The sequence below is a fragment of the Hyperolius riggenbachi genome, chromosome 9, assembly GCF_040937935.1.
Source record: "Hyperolius riggenbachi isolate aHypRig1 chromosome 9, aHypRig1.pri, whole genome shotgun sequence".
Taxonomy (NCBI): Eukaryota; Metazoa; Chordata; class Amphibia; order Anura; family Hyperoliidae; genus Hyperolius; species Hyperolius riggenbachi.
Window position 1 is genome coordinate 21,042,762 of NC_090654.1, and position 25,422 is coordinate 21,068,183.

The 25,422-nt window shown below is 48.6% G+C and overlaps 1 protein-coding gene across 4 annotated transcripts in view; it reads left to right on the forward strand.

Annotated features, from left to right (window-relative positions):
• LOC137532009 (NACHT, LRR and PYD domains-containing protein 3-like) overlaps positions 1-25,422 on the forward strand; it is a 201,210-nt gene that overhangs the window by 154,441 nt on the left and 21,347 nt on the right. For 3 of the 4 annotated variants that reach the window (XM_068252095.1, XM_068252098.1, XM_068252096.1), the window contains exon 7: positions 18,890-18,976. The exons of the other annotated variant lie outside the window; for it this stretch is intronic. In XM_068252095.1, the coding sequence (XP_068108196.1) occupies positions 18,890-18,976 (87 nt within the window). The remainder of the gene's footprint in view (positions 1-18,889; positions 18,977-25,422) is intronic. 4 annotated transcript variants of the gene reach the window in all.

The following is a 25,422-nucleotide window of genomic DNA, read 5'->3' on the forward strand; positions in this document are numbered from 1 at the left end:
CCCCGCGAAACCCTGCCAGACATGTTGCTAGTAATGAATCACTGGATGCAGTGGGCACAGTACAAGGTCACTGAAGGATGCACCAGGCACAGTACAACAGCACTGAAGGATGCAGTGGGCACAGTACAAGGTCACTGAAGGATGCAGTGGGCACAGCAGTGGGCACTGGATATACAACTAGGTCACTGAAGGATGCAGTGGGCACAGTACAAGGTCACTGAAGGATGCAGTGGGCACAACAGTGGGCACTGGATATACAACTAGATCACTGAAGGATGCAGTGGGCACAGTACAAGGTCACTGAAGGATGCAGTGGGCACAGCAGTGGGCACTGGATATACAACTAGGTCACTGAAGGATGCAGTGGGCACAGTACAAGGTCACTGAAGGATGCAGTGGGCACAGCAGTGGGCACTGGATATACAACTAGGTCACTGAAGGATGCAGTGGGCACAGTACAAGGTCACTGAAGGATGCAGTGGGCACAGCAGTGGGCACTGGATATACAACTAGGTCACTGAAGGATGCAGTGGGCACAGTACAAGGTCACTGAAGGATGCAGTGGGCACAGCAGTGGGCACTGGATATACAACTAGGTCACTGAAGGATGCAGTGGGCACAGTACAAGGTCACTGAAGGATGCAGTGGGCACAACAGTGGGCACTGGATATACAACTAGGTCACTGAAGGATGCAGTGGGCACAGTACAAGGTCACTGAAGGATGCAGTGGGCACTGGATATACAACTAGATCACTGAAGGATGCAGTGGGCACAGTACAAGGTCACTGAAGGATGCAGTGGGCACAGCAGTGGGCACTGGATATACAACTAGGTCACTGAAGGATGCAGTGGGCACAGTACAAGGTCACTGAAGGATGCAGTGGGCACAGCAGTGGGCACTGGATATACAACTAGGTCACTGAAGGATGCAGTGGGCACAGTACAAGGTCACTGAAGGATGCAGTGGGCACAGCAGTGGGCACTGGATATACAACTAGGTCACTGAAGGATGCAGTGGGCACAGTACAAGGTCACTGAAGGATGCAGTGGGCACAGCAGTGGGCACTGGATATACAACTAGGTCACTGAAGGATGCAGTGGGCACACAAGGATGTCACACTGTGTAATGAGATGCTTATATGCCAGCGAGTGAGCAGTGGGCACTGGGCACGGCACAAGGTCACTGACAGAATGAATGAACGAACAGCGCTGGCAGAGAGTGGCGGTGCCGGCGGTGTGACTGGCTGCCTGCAAATAGTACAAGTGAAGTGTATAACTGTCACTGAAATAATATACAAAAATTTGCTTTCCTAAAACAGAAAGAATTTGCGATAATTCAGGTTGGAGTGAGCTCGAGATGTCTCCCAGAGCACCACTGCTGAATATATGCAAATTAACCATTGTACCCTTAGAAGCTAAACACACCTCCAGAACCGCTGGAATGCAATGATGTGTCAGCTTGTTAAATTGTACAGAGCCATAATAATCCAACATGCATACAGACTGTTTCGGATTGTTTGATCCTCATCAGTGCATGGCATGGATTAATTTGGCTCTATGGAGTAGGGCTTGTAAACCGAGAGGTACAGACTAACCAGCAAGCTCATGGTGACCCAGAACTCATTGGAGTGTGTAAGGGACTACAATGGTCCTAAAAGCCCCCTTACTAAGATGTTAAGAAAAACAAAAATTTGCTTTCCTAAAACAGAAAGAATTTGCGATAATTCAGGTTGGAGTGAGCTCGAGATGTCTCCCAGAGCACCACTGCTGAATATATGCAAATTAACCATTGTACCCTTAGAAGCTAAACACACCTCCAGAACCGCTGGAATGCAATGATGTGTCAGCTTGTTAAATTGTACAGAGCCATAATAATCCAACATGCATACAGACTGTTTCGGATTGTTTGATCCTCATCAGTGCATGGCATGGATTAATTTGGCTCTATGGAGTAGGGCTTGTAAACCGAGAGGTACAGACTAACCAGCAAGCTCATGGTGACCCAGAACTCATTGGAGTGTGTAAGGGACTACAATGGTCCTAATATACAAGTGTGTAATGAGATGCTTATATGCCAGCGAGCGAGCAGTGGGCACTGGGCACGGCACAAGGTCATTGACAGAATGAATGAACAGCGCTGGCAGAGAGTGGCGGCGCCGGCGGTGTGACTGGCTGCCTGCAAATAGTACAAGTGTATAACTGTCACTGGAATATGCAAGTGAACACTGCAGCTGCACTAACCTGCCTGCACTACACACAGATAATCCCCACTCCCACTACACTGACTACACTGCAGCACTGAACCTGCCTGCACTACACACAGTTAAATAATCACTAGACTCCCACACTCCCACTACACTACACTGACTACAACTAACTACAGCAATCACTCACTGACTAGCTAACTGTGTACAGTATAAGAGCAGTGTTAGCAAAAAAAACACTTTGTTTTTAACACAATACATGCACTTGCTCAAACAACAAAGGCCTGGAGATAATCCTCTCAGCACCACAGTCTAGCAAGGACAGAGCTTTTCCATCATGGCCGCCGCTTTATATTCAGGAGGGGAGGGCATAGCTCCCCTCCTGTGATTGGTTGCTAGGGCCTGGCTGGGGCCCTCTGATTGGCCTGCAATGTGTCACTTCCGCATAGTTTGACGCATTTCCGCAAACCACGACTTCAGCGCCGGGTTTCACGAGCGTGAATGCGGATTTCTGTCCGCATTCATGCGAAGCCGAAGCAGATTTTCGTGGTTGAAAATCTATTCACGGCTTAGCGTGTCCGAGGCGGAATGCGTCAAAATGGTCGTGAATCCACGCGTAAGCGTGATCACGACCTGGCGGTGAGCACCACTGCCTGCAAATAAAGTTCCTGTTGCTGTGAATAACACTGGTGATGTGAACAATAAGCAGGATAAGTTCAACATGCAGCAAATCAACTGCGTTCACCCTCTGCCAGGGTTATTACATGCAGTTGGTGATTAGGACATGTTTCCTGGGTCTTTTTAACTTATGGGGATTTGCACTTTAGGGACTAATACTGCATGTCTTTTTTAAGATTATTAATAAATTGGTTTATACTTTTGCCAAAATGGCTTTTTCCATTCCTTTTCCTATACCTACCTACCTACCTACCTACCTAAAGGCACCTATACCTACCTCCCTATGTGAAGGCCCCATATACCTACCTACCTACGTGAAGACCCCAATACCTACCTACATACCTACCTATACTGAAGGCCAGGGGCGTTGCTAGGATCCCAAAAGATCAGGGGCACCAAAGGGCACGGCGAAATATGGGTGTGGCTACAGACCGGAATGTGGGTGTGGTCACAGGTGGAGCCAAATTTACACGAACTTAACAGCGGTCTAAGTAGGCCGCCCCAGCAAAATGTCGACTGAAGCCCCCTCTCCAGTAATGCACAAAAAACCCAAAATAAATATGCAGTTTAACAAATAAATAGGCAGTGTCCCTTATCTTATATAAAAGCATAGAGTTATAGTATTGAGTAACATATAGTATCCATAGCTTGTATACAGCGCGGTGGCGTAGTGGTTAGCACTCTTGACTTGCAGCACTGGATTCCCGATTAGAAACCCAGCCAGGGATCTGCAAGGAGTTTGTATGTTCTGCCTTTGTCTGCGTGGGCTTTCTCTGGGCACTCTGGTTTCCTCCCACTTCCCAAAAACATACAGATAAGTTAATTGGCTTCCACTAAATTGGCCCTAGACTACTATACATTGTCTACCCAATTATGGTAGGGACTAGATTGTGAGCCCCTCTGAGGGACAGTTAAGTGACAAGACAATATATACGGTACTCTTTAAGGCACTGCAGAAGATGTCGGTGCTAAATAAATACTACATCATAATTCACAGTACAGCCTTGCAGGCATATACTGTGAGCATCCAGACTGACAGAACAAGCGCACGCACGTGTGCACACACACACAGTATACACACACACACACACACACACACACACACACACACACACACACACACACCCTTCACACGCACGCAAGCACGCACGCACACACACACACACACACACACACACACACACACACACACACACACAACAGCAAGCTCAATGTCTTTGTAGTTAGAATCTACACAACTTATACAAGGTTTAAATGACCCATTCTTACAGTTCAATAAGCAGGTCAAATACAATCACAGATTAGGCTGCAGCCACCTTTCAAACACAAACAGCGCCATGCTGTCAGTGAGCAGCACAAGAACAAGTTGCTGGAGCCTGTGGCTAGAGGGGGGGGGGGGGGACTGAGGGGGAGACTGTCTGCTGGGCTGAGCTGACAGCCCGACTCCTGCTGTGCCTACTGGAGCTAATTAGTTCTTCTCACTTCTCGGTCCATTGATCCCCTCTGCAAAATCATCTGTCCCGCTCGCACGCCTGCAGCCATCCTCTCCTCTGGACTCCTCCTCCCAGCGTCTGATGCGTTCTCAGACACTAGAGGTAGAAGCCTGGAGGAGAGGATGTCTGCAGGCTCCGGAGACCAAGCGGCTGACTCGGAGGAGATGAGTAAGTGCGGGGATTTTGCTGAGGGACATTCGTGGCACTCCACAAAACGTTCGGGGCACGTGCTTTGAACCTTTTGGGCTAGCGACGCCCCTGCTGAAGGCCCTATACCCTGCTACCTATACTGAAGGCCCCTTTACCTACCTACCTATACTGAAGGCACATGTACCTTGCTACCTATACTGAAGGCCCTTATACCCTGCTACCTATACTGAAGGTGCATATACCTTGCTACCTATACTGAAGGCCCCTATACCCTGCTACCTATACAAAAGGCCCTATACCCTGCTACCTATACTGAAGGCCCTTTTACCTACCTACCTATACTGTAGGCACATGTACCTTGCTACCTATACTGAAGGCCCCTATACCTACCTACCTATACTGAAGGCACATATATACCTTGCTACCTATACTGAAGGCACACGTACCTTGCTACCGATACTGAAGGCCCATATACCCTGCTACCTATACTGAAGGCAAATATACCTTGCTACCTATACTGAAGGCTCATATACCCTGCTACCTATACTGAAGGCAAATATACCTTGCTACCTATACTGAAGGCCCATATACCCTGCTACCTATACTGAAGGCAAATATACCTTACTACCTATACTGAAGGCTCATATACCCTGCTACCTATACTGAAGGCAAATATACCTTGCTACCTATACTGAAGGCTCATATACCCTGCGATCTACACTGAAGGCCCCTATACCTTGCTACCTATACTGAAAGCTACCAATGTTGAAGGCACCCATACCTTGCAGTTTTCGGCCATTATAGTTTTAATCACTTAATGACAAGCTGACTTATAAAAACATCCTGCTAGAGCCTCTTAAAGCGGACCCAAACCAAACTTTTTTAAATACAAAATATTTAGTTGCAGCACTCTGACACATACAAAGATAAATAAGCACTCCTTCAAGCCTATGAGCATTTCAGTGCATGCTTTTCACCCTTCTCTTTTCATAACTAGGGTTATACAGGTGGCAGCCATGAGCAATTCCTCCTTTGCTGGACACCTCCTACTCCACCAGTTTGCCGGATTATTTACAGGCAATATGAAAGGAAGGGAGGGGTTCCTCCAATAAATGTAAAATATTTTATATTTGTCATCATGCAGCTGAAAAAAAGGCTGCTATTTATAATTTAGAAAATAGATTTTATTTCTGAAATCTTGTGTTTTTAATTTGGGTCCACTTTAATGGCTCCAGGATGTTTTTATAAGTCAGACAGTGCTGCTGCCGTTGTGCGCATGCACGCGATATGCAAACTTCAAAGCTTTCCTGTGTTAGTTTTTGATCTTTCAGAGATTTCAAAAACTTCACACACTTCCATAGCTCTAATTTCCACAGATAAAATTTTTTATCAAAAGGACTTCAAACACTTCACCCCCTTCCAGTTGGCTGTCATATGTAAACTTCAAACATTCCTGTGTTAGCTTCCACTGTCCCCAGCCTCTGGTAGTCTTGATTTGTATATTGGGACAATGAGCTGTCTACATGTACACAGAGTTCAAAGCAAGGCAACAAAAGACCAGAAGAGGGGCTCGTTATCTAATTACCTCTTTCCTAATTAGAAGCAGACAATTGTAGCGTCTCCTGCTGGTCATTGAACTTAATACAAATGTAGTTTCACAGACAATCATATCTGAGACAGCAGATCAAAGGTGACTGGCTAGTGGCCTAATGAGCCATTTCCTTGCCCCAGGCTAGCAACTCAAGGTAACAGCTTCCTTGAGCCAGGTGACAATACCTTCCAAAAGCCAGCTGCCCGACTGGCCTCTTAACATACATACACATCTGAGGTGGTACACAGTAGACAGAAAAATGAAAAATATGTTCCTGTATTATCCTTAACATCATAACTAGCTGCTATCATGACACCTCCCCCCTTCAAGATGGTGCTGGCAGTCGATTCTGATGAATCGTCTTGCCAAAGCCTACACTGACGGCCGGGCCTGGGGGGGTAACTCCTTAGCATTCTCATGAGGGTTCCCCACCTGGCAGTTAGCTCCAAGCTACACGGCTGGAAAACTAGGCAAGGTGGCTGCAATGCGTCGTTGCCCCTGGCAACCTGACGTAACCAACTATGGGGATGATGGTCCGTGATGACCGTGAATTTGTGACCATAGAGACAGTGCTGCAGCTGGGCAAGGGTTCCGACCGTCACTACACGCACTTTCTCTATAGTGGCAGGAGCTATCTCTCTGTCCCCTTGGGGAACGACTAACTGCCGGTCTGCCTCCTCCACTTCGGACAGCTGAGGGAATAACTTCCCAGAACCCTCTCAGCCTGCGCCCTCCAGCTGGTGACCCTCTGGCCAGACCCCTGAGCTCTTCTAGGCTGCTGTCAAATCGAACAGCCCCAAAGAGCTCAGGGCTGCCTGTCACGCACGCCAGGAAGGCTGCAGACGGAGAGGCTCCCGGGCCCTCTGAGCCAGGTTCCGAAGTGGATGTGGCTGACCCAGCAACATTTGCCACTTCAGCGAACAGTCCCTCTGCTGTAGACCTGCTGGCGCTGCTGGTTACCACTGCAGTTGAGGGAGTGTCCGCATCACGCATATCATTGCTCATACGTTTGACCTCAACAACATCTGAAGGGGAAAGATCTGGCCTGGTGCCGTCTGCCCCTTCAGTGGGCAGTTCATCTGCTGCAGCCCAGCGAACACTGCTGGTTACTCCTGCAGCTGACGGAGTGTCCACATGACACATAGCATTATGTAGCACAACACATATGATATCAATATTATCAGCCCTACGCATATTGTCATTTAGAACTAGTGTTGGGCGAACAGTGTTCGCCACTGTTCGGGTTCTGCAGAACATCACCCTGTTCGGGTGATGTTCGAGTTCGGCCGAACACCTGATGGTGTTCGGCCAAACCGTTCGGCCACATGGCCGAACTAAGAGCGCATGGCCGAACGTTCCCCGAACGTTCAGCTAGCGCTGTGATTGACCGAACGGGTCACGTGGTTCGGACCCGAACGCGCTCTGATTGGCCGAACGGTTCACGTGGTTCGGGCCCGAACGCGCTCTGATTGGCCGAACGGTCACGTGGTTCGGGTAAATAAATACCCGAAACACGTCATATCTCCGCCATTTGTCTGTGGGTTTAGCTTTGGGTAGGCAGGCAGGGTAGTTCTCTCTCCAGCCAGGCTAGCCAGGGTCCCCCCAGTCATTGTGTGTCGCTGCTGGAAACAGTAGTACCCCGCTCGCTCAGCCAGACTATATAGCATTGTGTTTACTGCCACTCTGTGTACACCGCTCAGCTAGACTATATAGCATTGTGTTTACTGCCACTCTGTGTACACGGCTCAGCCAGACTATATAGCATTGTGTTTACTGCCACTCTGTGTACACGGCTCAGCCACACTATATAGCATTGTGTTTACTGCCACTCTGTGTACACGGCTCAGCCAGACTATATAGCATTGTTTACTGCCACTCTGTGTACACGGCTCAGCCACACTATATAGCATTGTGTTTACTGCCACTCTGTGTACACCGCTCAGCCAGACTATATAGCATTGTGTTTACTGCCACTCTGTGTACACGGCTCAGCCAGACTATATAGCATTGTTTACTGCCACTCTGTGTACACGGCTCAGCCACACTATATAGCATTGTGTTTACTGCCACTCTGTGTCTGCTGGGAACAGTAGTACACCGCTCGCTCAGCCACACTATATCGCATTGTTTACTGCCACTCTGTGTACACCGCTCAGCCACACTATATAGCATTGTGTTTACTGCCACTCTGTGTCTGCTGGGAACAGTAGTACACCGCTCGCTCAGCCACACTATATAGCATTGTGTTTACTGCCACTCTGTGTACACCGCTCAGCCACACTATATAGCATTGTGTTTACTGCCACTCTGTGTCTGCTGGGAACAGTAGTACACCGCTCGCTCAGCCACACTATATAGCATTGTGTTTACTGCCACTCTGTGTCTGCTAGGAACAGTAGTACACCGCTCGCTCAAGCCACACTATATAGCATTGTGTTTACTGCCACTCTGTGTACACCGCTCAGCCACACTATATAGCATTGTGTTTACTGCCACTCTGTGTCTGCTGGGAACAGTAGTACACCGCTCGCTCAGCCACACTATATAGCATTGTGTTTACTGCCACTCTGTGTCTGCTGGGAACAGTAGTACACCGCTCGCTCAGCCACACTATATAGCATTGTGTTTACTGCCACTCTGTGTCTGCTGGGAACAGTAGTACACCGCTCGCTCAGCCACACTATATAGCATTGTGTTTACTGCCACTCTGTGTACATGGCTCAGCCACACTATACAGCATTGTGTTTACTGCCACTCTGTGTCTGCTGGGAACAGTAGTACACCGCTCACCCGCCACTGTATAGCATTGTGCTCTGTGTCGCTGCTGGCAATAGTGGTACACCGCTCACCCACCACTGTATAGCATTTTTGTACTGCCACTGTACTGCTGCCAGTCAGCGTGTACTTTAAGGATAAGTGAAATGAGGAAGAAATCCGGTGAAAGAGGGAGGGGCAAGGGAAGAGGTGTTTCCCCTGACGGTTCATGTACAGGCCACAGGGGAGCACCCAAGAAAACCCACTCAATACCGCCCATGTTGTCCAGGACAACAACCCTCACAGATCCAAAAGAACAGGACCAGATAATTACTTGGATGACCTCTCAAGCGTCCAGCAGTGGGTTAAGCAGCACCAGCACATCACGCACGAGGTCCGAGTCCTCAGCCAGTTACAAGGAGCCAGTGGGCACAAAGCTGACACAACCGGCAGCGACACCACACACACAACTGCCAGATAACCAGTCCGATGAATTACCTCAGGACACAATGGGGTATTCGCAGGAGCTATTCCCAGGCCAACAAACTTCCACCTTTGAAAGGTCAATGGAGGAACAGCCAGAAATGTTGTGCCCGGATTCACAACCATTAACTGTGGGAAATGCACCGGGCACTGAAATACAAGGCGAGTCCGAGGACTTTGAAACCCAAATTCCAGAGCAAGTTGGGCAGAAGGGGTTGCAATTGCAGGAGGTCGGCCGAGAAGCTCTGGAAGACGACGTTGGAGTGAGCTGCGCAGAGGTTGTTCTGGGGAGCTCTACTCCACGGCGGCGGCACCCCACAATGACATATGACGAGTTTGAGGAGATGGAAGAGGAGGGTATGGACAATGTGGACATAGACCCAGATTTTGTTTGTGAACGAGAACATCGCCGTCGTAGCAGCAGCACAGATAAGTCTGTTGAAGAACCCACTGCTGCACGAGTTCGCCTTGTGCCACAAGGTAGGCGGCGCGCAATTTCAGGCACCACAAGCGTGGAAGTTCAAGTGAGAGGCAAAAGAGGCGCAAACAGAAATCGCCAGCAAGGCAGGTGCTCCAAAGTCTGGGCTTTCTTTGAAGACTGCACTGAGGATGTTACCATGGCGATTTGCAAGGTGTGCAAGACCCGCCTGAACAGGGGGAAAAGTATTAACAACCTCTCCACCACCAGCATGAGCCGCCACATGCTATCCAAACATTCCACTCTGTGGGCAAACGCGGCAGGACAGGGTACCAGCAACACTGCCTCCCTTGGGTTCACCAGACTCACCACCAGACCCGCCTCAGCAGCAGCAGTAGCCCAGCCATTGCGTGGTTCACAACATTCACAAACATCAGACGACGCTGACACTGTCACTTTCCGGACTAGTGCTCTTGAGGTCTCCCAGTCTTCATCAAACACAACAACCAACAGCCCTTCAGTGTGCAGCCCTACGGTTCAGTTGTCTGTCTCGGAGATGTTTGAGCGCAAGAGGAAATTGCCAGCAAATGACCCCCGGGCCGTGGCACTAACAGCCAGCATAGCCAAGCTTCTGGCCTGCGAAATGCTGCCATATCAAGTGGTGGAGACAAACAGCTTCAAGGGCATGATGTCAGTGGCCATCCCACGTTACGTGGTTCCCAGCCGCTACCACTTTGCGCGCTCTGCAGTGCCTGAGTTGCATGAGCACGTGGTCAGCAAAATAACCCGAAGCTTGAAGAATGCCGTTGCCTGCAAGGTTCACCTCACCACTGACACCTGGACGAGTGCGTTCGGCCAGGGTCGATACATCTCCCTTACCGCGCACTGGGTGAACCTTGTGGAGCCTGGCAGCGATTCCTCACCTGCTAGGGCGCGGGTGTTGCCCATGCCGCAAACAGCTGCACCGCCGTCCCTCCCACTGGATAACAGCAGCACCTACCTCTCTGACTCCTTCTCCTCCAACGCATCTCAAAGCTGTACCTCATCCGGAAACGCTAACCCAGCAGCAGTAGGATCGTGGAAGCAGTGCAGCACAGCTGTTGGCATGCGTCAGCAAGCGTTGCTGAAGCTGATCTGCCTTGGGGATAAGCAGCACACAGGGGAGGAAATTTGGAGGGGAATAAAGGAACAGACGGATTTGTGGCTGGCACCGCTAGACCTGAAACCGGCCATGGTTGTGTGTGATAATGGGAGTAATCTCATTCGCGCTTTAAGGTTGGCTAAGCTGACACACATCCCTTGCCTGGCGCACGTGATGAACCTAGTAGTTCAGCGGTTCCTGAGGACATACCCAGGCGTGGCCGATCTTCTGTTGAAGGTGCGTCGAGCGGCCAAACATTGTAGAAATTCCAGTACTGCTTCGGGGCACTCGCCAAGATGCAGGAGCGCTTCAATCTCCCCCACCATCGCTTGCTGTGTGATGTCCCTACGCGCTGGAATTCTACGCTGCACATGCTAGCCCGCTTATGTGAGCAGAAGAGTGCGGTGGTCCAGTACATGACGGCGCAGTACCGAGGCGTATCCGGCCAGCTGCCAAGCTTCTGTGGATCCGATTGGGCCAACATGTTGGACCTCTGCCAAGTCCTCCAAAATTTTGAGCAATCCACGTTGCTTGTGAGCCGTGACAACTCTTCAGTCAGCATTACCATGCCACTGCTGTGCTTACTGAAGAGGTCAATGTTGAAAATCAAGGAAACAGCTGTCATGATGCAACTGGGGGAATCTGAAGGAGAAAACGATCAGCGTGATGGTACCAACATCAGGCCATCCGCATCAGGAAACGCTGGCCCCAGCAGCTATGACGAAGAAGAGGAGGAGGAACAGCTGGAGTTGGAGCAGGAATTTCCTGCCACCACTGACGAGGGCCAGAGCGGTGCACGTTGGACTTCCACAATTCAGCGCGAATGGTCAGCAGAAGCAGACCAGGAAGAAGGTGACGACTATGATGCATCACAACAACTGTCACAACGCTCACAAGAGGATGATGAGGATTCTGGCAGGACTCTGGCACACATGGCTCAATTCATGCTAGACTGCATTGAACGCGACCCACGCATTGTGCGCATTCTGGACAACACCAATTACTGGGTTTATACACTTCTGGATCCACGGTACAAACACAATGTTCCAAAACTGCTTGAAGAAAGAGTCAGACAGGTCAAAATGGAAGAATACCAGCAGGCCCTTGTGGAGACTTTAGAGAGGAGATTGACATCCTCCCCCTCCTCTAGCCAGTTGTACGCCGACAGACTGACTTCCGCAAACCCAGGACGACCAGGAGGGCAGCAAACACAAGCCGCAGCTAGTGCCCAAAAGGGAATGGTATCGGCAGTGTCCTTGTAGTGGAAAAATTTTCTGACACCCATGCAGCAGCAGCCCACTGAACAGCAAGCGTGCAGATCCACCTCCAACACCGATCGCCTGGAGAAGATGGTCAAGGACTACATGTCAGATGGCGTAGCTGTGTCGAACAATCCATCTGCACCTTTCAACTATTGGGTATCGAAGCTAGACACCTGGCACGAACTGGCAATGTACGCAATAGAGGTGCTGGCTTGCCCGGCAGCCAGCGTTATGTCGGAACGCTGTTTCAGTGCTGCCGGAGGCATCGTCACAGATCGGCGTATCCGCCACAGAAAATGCAGACCATCTGACTCAAACTAAAATGAATCAATCCTGGATTGGAAACGACTACGCAACACTCCAGGACCCCAATCAAGTAACATGACCAATGAACATCTGGGATGGTTTAGCGTTTCCGGTCCCTGTTTATTGAACCTCTCATCTGTATTACATTTATGACTGCATGGCGGCAAAAAGCATTGCTGCTATATCCGCACGCTTTTTGTCCTCATGCAAGGCCTGTGTTGTTGTGTCTCAAAAAGCATGGCCTTCTCCTCCTGCGCCTGCTCCTGTTCCATCACGTGTGCTGCTGCTGCTGGGTTAGCGTTGCCGGTCCCTGTTTATGGAACCTCTTATCTTTATTACATTTATGACTGCATGGCGGTAAAAAGCATGCTATCCGCACGCTTCTTGTCCTCATGCAAGGCCTGGGTTGTTGTGTCTCAAAGCGTGGCCTTCTCCTCCTGCGCCTCCTCCTGTTCCATCACGTGTGCTGCTGCTGCTGGGTTAGCGTTGCCGGTCCCTGTTTATGGAACCTCTCATCTTTATTACTTTTATGACTGCATGGCGGTAAAAAGCATGCTATCCGCACGCTTCTTGTCCTCATGCAAGGCCTGGGTTGTTGTGTCTCAAAGCGTGGCCTTCTCCTCCTGCGCCTCCTCCTGTTCCATCACGTGTGCTGCTGCTGCTGCTGGGTTAGCGTTGCCGGTCCCTGTTTATGGAACCTCTCATCTTTATTACATTTATGACTGCATGGCGGTAAAAAGCATGCTATCCGCACGCTTCTTGTCCTCATGCAAGGCCTGGGTTGTTGTGTCTCAAAGCGTGGCCTTCTCCTCCTGCGCCTCCTCCTGTTCCATCACGTCTGCTGCTGCTGGGTTAGCGTTGCTGCGTGGTCCCTGTTTATTGAACCTCTTATCTTTATTACATTTATGACTGCATGGCGGTACAAAGCATGCTATCCGCACACTTCTTGTCCTCATGCAAGGCCTGGGTTGTTGTGTCTCAAAAAGCGTGGCCTTCTCCTCCTGCGCCTCCTCCTGTTCCATCACGTCTGCTGCTGCTGGTGCTGGGTTAGCGTTACCGGTCCCTTTTCCTGGAACCTCTTCTCTGTATTACATTTATGACTGCATGGCGACAAAAAGCATGTTACCTGTGCAAAGAAACATGACATTTTCCACATTTAAAAGACAGTTTTTCCTTTGAAACTTTACAATCAATTTTCTCAAAAACTATAAGCTCTTTTTCAAATATTTTTTTTCCTCTTGTACCCACTCCCAAGGTGCACATACCCTGTAAATTTGGGGTATGTAGCATGTAAGGAAGCTTTACAAAGCACGAAAGTTCGGGTCCCCATTGACTTCCATTATGTTCGGAGTTCGGCACGAACACCCGAACATCGCGGCGATGTTCGGCGAACGTTCGCGAACCCGAACATCTAGGTGTTCGCCCAACACTATTTAGAACATCACATAAAACATCAGCATTATCTGCAGCATTGCACACATTGCTACTCAGTACTTAACAAGTAGCATCAACAGTTCCTGCATAGATTACCTCGATAGTCCGTGCATCATAAATGACATCAGTTTCTGCATTTTCTGTATCATGTCCCACTCCAGGTCTAGGTCCTGGAGACTCACTAGGGCTGGCTCCTAGTATACAGTCCGTAGCCCCTGGAGGCTCACCAGCACCCCCCACTTGCACAGAGTTATCAAACAGTCCTTTGCAAGAGTCCTGAACTTCTGCTGTGGAGGCAGGCTCCACGGGGGTTAGAGTAGGCTCATACCGGGCCACTAACCATCCCAGGTCAGTACCCAACAACACGTTCGTGGGGATGGCATCAGTTACCCCCACTTTTCTCATCCCACTGCCGGCACCCCAGTCCAGGTGAACCCATGCAGTGGGTATGGCTGGGCTGACACCCCCAACTCTATTGACAGCCATAGTCTTGCCAGGACTGTACTCCTCTGGATTCACAAGCTGGGGGTGCACTAGAGTCACTTCTGCCCCAGTGTCTCTCAGGCCGGTGGTAACTGTATCCCCAACCATGACAGGTTGCAGATTCTCTGCATAGCCAAGGCATTTCTGGTAGCACACAAAGCAGTTTGGACTTCACTGGGGTTTGAGGCCTCACTGGATTTTGGGGCCTCCCTCTTCCTCTCTGGGCAAGTCATGCTGATATGACCCACCCTGTCACATACAAAGCATTTCTGGGTGTCAGTGGTTGGTGGCTTGAATCCAGGAGACAGCGGAGCTTGCCTCCTCTGGGTGATGGGTGAAACAGCTTTAGCGATCTGTTCTCCCTTCCAGCTGGGAGTAGTAGTCCTCTGGGACTTGGGTGCTCTATGGGCTGTGTAGGAATCGGCAATTTCCGCAGCCTCATCCACGGTCTTCGGCTCTCGGTCCCGCACAAACAGCCGGACATCAACAGGACAAGCGTGGAGGAATTGGTCTTTTATCATCAGTTCCTGCAGGGCATCAAAGGTTTTAACAGACAGTCCTTTTAACCACTGCTGGAAGGCAGTGCACAGGTTGCAAGCATGATCCAGGTAGCTGTCATTAGGACCTCGCTGCACTGTCCTGAAACGCTTGCGATACACCTCTGGCGTCAGGTGGTATCGCGTAATGATGGCTTTCTTAATTGCCTCAAAGTCTGCTTCTTCCTCCTGGGGGAGACTCACAAACGCCTTCAGGGCCTTGCCTCTCAGCCCTGGTGTGAGATACCTTGCCCACTGCTCACGGGGCACCCCATACTGACGACAAGTCCTTTCAAACCCCTGTAAGAAAGTGTCTATGTCAGAGTCTTTGTCCATAGCGGGGAACTTATCCAGGGGGATTCTGTGGACTTGCTCACCTTCGCGTTCTGCGGGTCCAGCGGACCGGTTCTGCTGCTGAAGTTTAGCCAGCTCCAGCTGATGTTGACGCCCTCTCGGCCTGGTGTCGCTGTGCAGCTTGTTCCCTCTCGGCCTGGAGTCTGTCCCTCTCGGCCTGGAGTCACCGTTCAGCTCTTCTCTCCTCTGCCTGATGTCGACGTTCAGCATGATCCTTCTTGGCTTGTCGATGCAGTAGAATCAGCTTTAGGCGCAGTTCTGGATCAGCCGAACCAAGCAGCTGTAGGTCAGCTTCCAGAGATGCCATCTCTGTGTTCGGTGGATCCTCCAGGACATTGTCTCCACTCACATTCTCGGGCGGGAGCGATTCCTTCTCTGGCGTGTTGTGAGCTGCATCTGCTGGCGTTGGAGCACGGGCTTGCTCTGCCTCATCATACTCCTCAAGGGCACGCACAAACTAACTGCTCCTTAGTCTGGCCTCTCACCGTCTCGATGCCTCTGTGCTCACACAGGTTGAGTAAGTCATTTTGATTCTGTTTCTGATAGCTGGTGGCTTTCTGAGCCATCGTATTGCCAAATAAAAAGAAAAAGGGGAGAGGGGAAGCAAAAATGCCAAGTGCCTACCTTTTGTAAAAAAAAAAAAAAGTATATAGATTCTGCACTGAGTAGACTTCTGTAGGCTAGTTGCTTCTAACAGCTTCCAGCCTTTAGTACATGGAATAGAGAGCTAAACTGCGTACTAATGTACTAAACGATCCCACCGCTGCCAGCCAATTATGTCAGGAACCGACCCTGCGGCAAGCCTGCAGATACGGTCCCTGACTGCGGGTTTGACCAGATCAAGCAGGGAGCAGCCTTATTCAAGCTAAAACAAGGCTGTGACCCCTAAGAACACTTCTCACTGCCACCACCAGCTGCCTCTAGACACCTCCACTCTGCTGTCGAGTAATCTGCACGCAATCCGCTTTTCGTATTCGGGTCTGCTTTGCGCTTTAGGCCGATTACGAGAACGCCACGCACACAAACACAGTGCAATCAAACAGTAGCATGACACAATCAGGCATTGAACTTTGTAACGCAAGTTACACTGCAGTCTCTTTTAGGCTATGAGCGTTAGTTTAGTACAGCAGAAGTCAAACTTATTAAATAACGATTTAATATTCCAGAAAACAGTGGAACAATGCAGAAAGTAATATATACAAAAGATTTACAAAAACAAAGTAAAAAGTTACAACGATAAAAGTTACAACGATACACACAAGGATATTTGCATAAAAATAAAATGGGAATCAAAACGTTACCAACTTGAAGGTCTAAACGCAGCTTCTGGTCAGACCAAGATAGCCCTAGCGTTTACTATCTCCAACGAGCTACCAGTTGTGACTATCCCAGGCCACTTATATGGTCCCAAGTGGGGCCCGTGGGCATTTAATGTTCAGTCCCAGAACTAATGCAATCTCCCAGATGGTCCAGCTGGTCACATCCTTACTGTGATATGCAAACTTCAAAGCTTTCCTGTGTTAGTTTTTGATCTTTCAGAGATTTCAAAAACTTCATACACTTCCATAGCTCTAATTTCCACAGGTAAAAATTGTATCAAAAGGACTTCAAACACTTCACCCATCCACTTCCACCCACTTCCACTTGTCATATGTAAACTTCAAACATTCCTGTGTTAGTGTAACGATTGGTGTCAGCACACAGAGTGTATCTGATTATTGATGATCTGCAGTATCACCAATAATACAGATGTTATATCTGATTATATGGTGATCTGCAGAATCACCAATAATACAAGTATAGCTTGACACAGGACACCTAATGTAGTGTGAGTGTTTGGTGCAACAGTAAGAAAGGTTATCTCCCGAGGAGCGGGAGATACAGACACTACTGCAGCCAAGGATTCCCTGAAGAGCAGGGAATTGGACTGCACTGCAGCCAGTGGACACCTGAGGTGCAGGTGGCCTCTGACTGTGTAGACACTAACCTCCTTAAGAGGAGGAGATGGAGATTGTACTGCAGCCAGGGATTCCCTGATGGATTGGGAATCAGGCTGTACTGCAGCCAAGGATTCCCTGATGGGCTGGGAATTAGACTGTACTGCAGCCAGTGGACTCCTATGGGTAAAGTCCCCTGACTGGACTGTAAGGAGGTCTTCCTGTGGAGCAGGCAGCCTTTACAGCTAATGGACACCTAGAGAGTTGGTGTCACAAGGAGTACAGTGAGGCTGCTCACCCAAGGGATGAGTGACAGCCAGAAGGGTCATACAGGCCAGGTCGGCAACACACGAGCAGATAAAGTACAGAGACAGAAGACTGATACGGTATCCGGGTACAGGCAAGGTTGGCAACGGGTAGACAGAGAGGCAAGGTACCGAATCAGTAAGCAGGAGAGTGGTCAGCAAAGCCAGGGATCATAACAGGTAACAGTATAGCACAATCCTAGTCTGAGGTGTGAGGTCCTTGGTCTCAACACCTGGGAACTAGTCTGAAGTATAACAGTAGTAACACAGCAATCTCCTAGTCTTAGGTGTGAGGTCCTCGGTCTCAACACCTGGGAACTAGTCTGAAGTATAACAGTAGTAACACAGCAATCTCCTAGTCTTAGGTGTGAGGTCCTTGGTCTCAATACCTGGGAACTAGTCTGAAGTATAACAGTACAATAACTCAATAGAGCCTAAAGCGGAATCTGGCTAAGTGTGAATTCCCAGCTCCAACTGGTTCTAACACACTGTAGGATCTGACTGAGGTCTGAGTGCTCACACGTGAGTATTCGCAACGGCAGACAACCTGCAACTGACAAGCAAGTCCTATATATACTTACAGCGCTCCGCAGCGCCGCCCCAGCCACTCAGCCAATCCAGAGTCCAGCTGGGATCAGCTGATCGGCCTGATCAGCTGATTCCCCTTCTGCTGGCATAAAGGTCCTGTCGCCTGGCGCGCGCGGCCGCCGGCTTGAACGCGGAGACAGCCGCCCTGCCGCTTGCCCACGCGGCGGTATCTCCGCTATTCATTACAGTTAGCTTCCACTGTCCCCAGACTCTGGTAGTCTTGATTTGTATATTGGGACAATGGGCTGTCTACATGTACACAGAGTTCAAAGCAAGGCAACAAAAGACCAGAAGAGGGGCTCGTTATCTAATTACCTCTTTCCTAATTAGAAGCAGACAATTGCAGCTTCTCCTGCTGGACATTGAACTTAATACAAATGTAGTTTCACAGACAATCACATCTGAGACAGCAGATCAAAGGTGACTGGCTAGTGGCCTAATGAGCCATTTCCTTGCCCCAGGCTAGCAACTCAAGGTAACAGCTTCCTTGAGCCAGGTGGCAATACCTTCCAAAAGCCAGCTGTCCGACTGGCCTCTTAACATACATACACATCTGAGGTGGTACACAGTAGACAGAAAAATGAAAAATATGTTCCTGTATTATCCTTAACATCATAACTAGCTGCTATCATGACACCCACAGTTTCCTCTTATGTCCCCAGCCACACAATGCATGCCGATCCCATGATGCATGCCTGGTAATATAGCTCCCATTGATGTGGTTACATGATATAATACATTATTTTTTTGTCTCTCATTTCTTCCCCCTAGACTCGAAAAGAATGATTTGAAAGATGAAGATGTTTGTGTTATACTTGAAATTTTAACACATCCCATCTGCAAGATTCAGAAGTTAATGTAAGATTTTAATTTTTTTTCTATCAATTCAATTGGTATGTGTGTATTCAGTTTTATAGGTTTCGCAAACAGATTTGTACACTTATTTCTAAGTTAAATTAAAATCAGCTTCATGAGTATTGATAACTAAAGATGGTCCGTATGCATCGCCTGCGGAAATTTCCCAACGGATATCAGCTATTGGCGCCCACGGCGAGCACATGGCATGTTCGACCCACCCCCTATACATCATCATTGAGTTAAACTTTGACCCCTTACATCACAGTCAGCAGGCATATGGCAGCCAATCAGCAGGCACTCCCTCACGGACCTCCCTCCCCCCCCATAAAAACGCAGTTGTGCCGGACATGTTTCATTCTGTCTTCGGCTGCTGTAATGAGAGGAAGGGACAGAGAGCATTAATGATATAGGGAAAGTTAGTTAGGCCTGTGTTGTTGTTCCTTGCTGACTGACTTGCTATGAAAGCACCCCAAATAGTCCTTTTGAAGGCTACTACATTGTTCTGCTGTTTTTTTTGTATGTGTGTGTGCGACACTGCACAGCACACACTGACACTCAGAGTTGTGCACAGTACTACTGCTATTGTTGCCCCATTAAGTGGCAGGCAAAGTAACACTCTAGTGCATAAGTTTAGACTGTATTAGTAATTTCTCTGAATGTGACACTCCACAGCCCACTGATACCCATAGCTGTGCACAGTACTAGTAGGGCAGGACCGAGGCAGAGGCGAGAGAGGCTTCAGTCTCAGGGCGCAGTGTAGGAGGGGGCACACAAGTCACTCAGCTATCATTCCCCTATTGTGTTTGAAGCAGAGAGAAATAAGAAAAGGGGATACGTGGCAGTGACTGCAAGCCTGATAACTGTGTACACTAGTAAAGATCGTAATCAGCTAATAACGATTATTTTCACAATTACGCCTAAACGTAATTACAATTTGAAAATTTAATCGATTTCGTATATTAATTTGTAATCTATATATATAAAATCGGATGTATGTGTGTGTGTGTGTATGTGTGTGTATGTGTGTGTGTGTATATGTATGTATGTGCCGCGATCACGCGAAAACGGCTTGACCGATTTGAACGAAACTTGGTATACAGATCCCTTACTACCTGGGATAATATGTTCTGGGGGTCTCGGGTCCCCCCTGCAAACGTGGGCGGAGCTACAAACAGCTAATCAGATTTCACCCATTCAAGTCAATGGAAAAAATGTAAAAGGCTGCCATTCTCACAGTAATCAAGCCAGAGTCTCCACACTTGGCACAGGTGGTCACTTGGTGACCGAGGTTACAAATCCAGGAAAAGTGGGCGGAGCATAAAACAGCCAATGAAATTTTCAGCCGTTCATTTTCAATGGAAAAAATGAAAACTGCAGCCATTCTTACACTGTTAATCAAAGGGTTTTCAAACTTGCCACACTTGGTCACTGGGTAAATGTGATTAATATTCAGGAAAGTGGGTGGAGCCTACAACAGCCAATCAAAATGTACCTACTGATTTTCAAGGGGAATATTTAAACTGCTGCCATTCTTACACTGTTAATAGCAGATGCCTCAAACCTGCTGCAGTCAGTCATTGGGTGACTGGGGTCCAAAATTCACTAAAGGGGCGGGGCCACAAACAGCCAATCAGATTTCCTTGGTGGATAAACTGCTTCTATTCACACATTTTTGATGCCAGGAACCTGAAAGCTCACAAACTTGGTCATTGAGTGACTGTGTGTCAAGGTTACAAAAAGTGGGCGGAGCCAAAACCAACATTTCCTGGGAAAATATAAACTGCAGCCATTCTTAAACGGTTAATGGCAGGGTTCAAACTTTGCCCAGTTGGTCACTGGGTGACTGGGATTAATAATGAGGAAAGTGGGTGGAGCCTTCAACAGCCAATCAAAATTCACCTGTTGATTTTTATGGGGAATATTTAAATTACTGCCTTTCTTACACTGTTGATAGCAGATGCCTCAAACCTGCCACAGTGGGTCATTATATGACTGGGGTTCAAATTCACTAAAGGGGCAGAGTCACAAACAGCCAATCAGATTTATTTGATGGATAAACTGATACCATTCACTCATTTTTGATGCCAGGAACCTGAAAGTTCACAAACTTGGTCATTGAGTGACTGTGTGTCAAGGTTACAAAAAGTGGGTGGAGCCAAAAACAGATTTCACTGAGAAAATGTAAACTGCAGCCCTTCTCCACTGTTAATGGCAGGGTTCTCAGACTCAGCATAGTTGGTTACTGGGTGACTGAGATTCATATTCAGAAAAGTTGACATTCTTGCATTGTTAATGGCACAAGCCTCAAACCTGATACAGTCAGTCACTAGGTGACTGGGGTCCAAATTCACTAAAGGGAGTGAGGCCACAAACAGCCAATCAGATTTGTTAGATTGATTGCAGGCATTCTGTTATTGGCAGGGTTCTCAAACTTGACACAGTTGGTCACTGGATGACTGGGATTAATATTCTGGAAAGTGGGTGGAGCCTACAACAGCCAATCAAAATTCACCTATTGATTTTCAAGGGGAATATTGAAACTGCTGCCCTTCTTACACTGTTAATGGCAGAGGCCTCAAACCTTCTACAGTGGGTCATTATGTGACTGGGGTTCAAATTCATTAAGGGGTGGAGCCACAAACAGCCAATCAGATTTCTTTGCTGGATAAACTGCTTCCATTCACACAATTTTCATGCCAGGAACCCGAAAGCTCTCAAACTTGGTCATTGAGTGACTCTGTGTCAAGGTCACAAAAACTGGGTCAAATACAAATTTCACTGGGAAAATGTAAACTGCAGCCCTTCTTCACTGTTAATGGCAGGGTTCTCAAACTTTGCACAGTTTGTTACTGGGTAACTGGGATTAATATTCAGAAGAGTGGGTGGAGCTGAAAAAGCCAATCAAAAATCACTTGTTGATTTTCAAGGTGAAAATTTAAATTGCAGCCGTTATTGCTCTGTTAATGGCACAAGCCTCAAACGTGGTACAGTTGGTCATTGGTCACTGGGGTTCAAATTCAGAAAAGCGGGTGGAGCCACAAACTGGGAAAATACAAATTATTGAAGCCAAGGACCCCAAAGCTCACAAACTTGGTCATTGAGTTACTTTGTGTCCAGGTTACAAAAAGTGGGCGGAGCCAAAAACAAATTTCACTGGGAAAATATAAACTGCAGCCATTCTTACACTGTTAATAGCAGGGTTCTCAAACTTTGCCCAGATGGTCACTGGGTGACTGAGATTAATATTCAGGGAAACGGGTGAAGCCTATAATAGCCAATCAAAATTCACCTTTTGATTTTCAAGGGGAATATTTAAATTGCTGCCCTTTTTACACTGTTAATAGCAGATGCCTCAAACCTGGTACAGTTGGTCATTGGGTGACTGGGGTTCAAATGCTGGAGGGAGGAGAAGCCACAAACAGCCAATATGATTTAATATTTATATTATTTAATTGGTAATTGAGTGTGTGTTAGGGTTAGAAAAAGTGGGCGAAGCCAACAACAGCCAAATAAATACCCGGGCAACGCCGGATCATCAGCTAGTTTCACATAAAATCAGGCCCGGATTTATAGCTAGGCACTGTAGGCACGAGCCTACAGGTGCCGTAGAGGCAGAAGCGGTCGGAAGCATTGGCAGGTATACCTCTCACCCACCCGCACTGTTCAAAGCCATGAAAGCGTTGCCGCTGATGACTGTGGCCACCCCGCTCTGAGTATCCTGCTCTGAATTTTTGCCGGTGTAGCCGTGCCGCATAACTATTAACCCCTCCCCCCTTGCGAGGGGGGCCCGGCAGCACACACACTTCGGCGGGCGGTTACCTGCATCGGGAGCGGAGCGCACATAGGCAGAGCATATGCTGTGATGCCGTCTCCTGCTCCCTGCACTCCGTTGGGACTGCCGCTCCTCCAGACACATCCAGCGGGTGAGCGGGCAGTCAACATGCCAGTTGGGAGCGATCATAGGCAGAGCAGCTTGCACTAGTACTGCTTTCTATATGAGCTCTCTCGGCTGGCTAACACAGGACTTCCTGCTGAGGCTTCACACAGCATGACGATGCATGAAGGAAACAGTGTGATGTTCCACAGTGCACACCACCTTCAAAAAAGGGACAGGTGGCTTTTCGGGGCTCGGCTAAGTATTTTGTATATGTGTTGCGGTGGAAGGGGGGGACACACTTGTGTTTTGTGGTTATTTGTTTTGCGTTCTGCTACCGGGGAGAGTGGGGGGTTGTGCCGTGATTTAGTATGTTGGTTTTTGCTACCGGGGGAGGGGGGGTTCAGGAGAGGGTGAGCTCTGGATGAAGAAATACTTAAGTGTGGGGGAAAAAATATTTTAACTTACCTGCGGCTTCCTGCAGCCCCCTGGAGTCATCCGTAGCCCACAACGTCTAACGGATTCCCTTCGACCAGCATCAGTGACACCCCCCCAAAGCTGGCCCATAGTGATTTTTGCGTACTGTGCAGGCACAGAATGCTCCCATCTGCGAGTGCGCAATCAGGGGCTCAGTACTTGCGGCTCAGTACTTGCGGCTCATGCGCAGTAGCCAGTGACTGGTGGCAACAGGCCAGATTTGCAGGGGCCGCTTCTGCTGGTCGGAGGAGATCCGGAGTACGTGGGCTCAGGATGACTCCAGGGAGCTGCAAGAAGACCCAGGTAACTTAAAATCTTTTTACCACACTTAAGTATTCCTTTAAGTATTAAGTATTTTGTCCCTATTAGTGGAGGGGGGGGGGGGGGGGAATGTCCTGTGGTTAAAAAAAAGACAAATGATTTAAAGACATTTATACTTACCTGGGGCTATATCTGGCCCCCTTTAGGCTGTGGGCTATCGCACTATCCTCCTGGGATGCACTGATCCTCGACTGGCTGGCCTGTTATCATACTCCAGTCGTGCTCAGTCACCCTGAACTGTGCATGCACCTCCCAGGTGTGCACACATCCCGATCGCGCTCCTGTACCAACTGCATAGGTGCAAAACGCTCCTGGCAATAGAGAATCACGATTGGGGCACGGGAATGGCCGGACCAAGCATAAGCAGTGCAGCGTGACTGGAGGAAGAGAACAGGTCAGCCAGCAGAAGATTGGAGCTTTTTGGGAGAAAAGTGAGATAGCCCACAACCGAAAGGGGGCTAGGCTTTACACTGTTCATCTCAGGGTCACTTAAAAGGACAAGTGAGATGAATATGAGCATGGGTACAGTGAGTTCTGTGGTTACGTATTTTGTTTTCTCTATTAATAGGGGGGCTGTGGTTAAAGGACACCTAAAGCGAGAGACATCTGAAGGCTGCCATATTTATTTACTTTCAAGCAATACCAGTTGCCTGGCTGTCCTGCTGATCCTCTGCCTCTAATACTTTTAGCCACAGCCCCTGAACAAGCATGCAGCAGATCAGATGTTTCTGACATTGTCAGGTGTGTGATTCAAACACTACTACAAAGAGATCAGCAGGGCAGCCAGGCAACTGGTATTGTTTAAAGGGAAATAAATATGGCAGCCTCCATGTTCTTCTCATTTCAGTTGTCCTTTAAGTATTTTGTGACCCCTATTGGGGGGTCAGGGGTTAAAAAGGTTTGCTTCATGGGCTGAGTAGTATGGAATGGTTATTGTTCAGACTCAGGGGGAGGGTATTGGCTAGGCCGGGGGTGCTTGAGAGAAGTGCCTCAGGGGAGGGGGTGTTTCTTGTTTAAAATCTACTTATTGTTTCCTGCCTGTGATCAGAATCGACGCAGATTTTTGTTATTAGTACAATTGTGTGATTATTAGGGATTCTTATTATCTTCTTGTTGTTGGTAATATCAGCCTATATTTGGTTAATTCTGCATGTCATTGGCAATATCTGCATATTGTTGGTATTCTCTTTTTGTCTTTGGTAATATCTGTATTACCTTGCATGATTTTATTTTATAAGAAAGGGGGGCTTGGGGTGTGGCTTGTGCTGGGGCGGAGTTCAAGGCACCAGAACTTCCGTGCCTATAGGCTCCTGAGCTGTAAATCCGGCCCCGCATCAAATATTGCGTAATTTCATGCTTACTTTGGCAGTGAATAGCAAAGAAATTTCCTAAAAAGACCTTGTAGTTTTGAGAAAATCGATTTTAAAGGGAAGATCCGCGCTGAAAAAAAAAATTGCACTTACCTGGGGCTTCTTCCAGCCCGTGCCAGTCGATCTGTGCTCTCGCCGCAGCTCCTCTCACTCCCGTTGTCCTGCGCTGAAGAAGCTGACCTTGCCAGGTCGGCTTCCGGGTCGGCTTCATGTGCGCTCCACGGCGCGGGTCACGTGGTGTACGTGACGGCTTCATGTGCGCTCCACGGCGCAGGTCACGTGGTGTACGTGACGTCATATGGTCTCTACTGCGCAGGCACAGTAGTTCTGCGCCTGTAGAGACCCGATGATGTCGCATACACCACGTGACCCGCGCCGTGGAGCGCACATGAAGCCGACCCGGC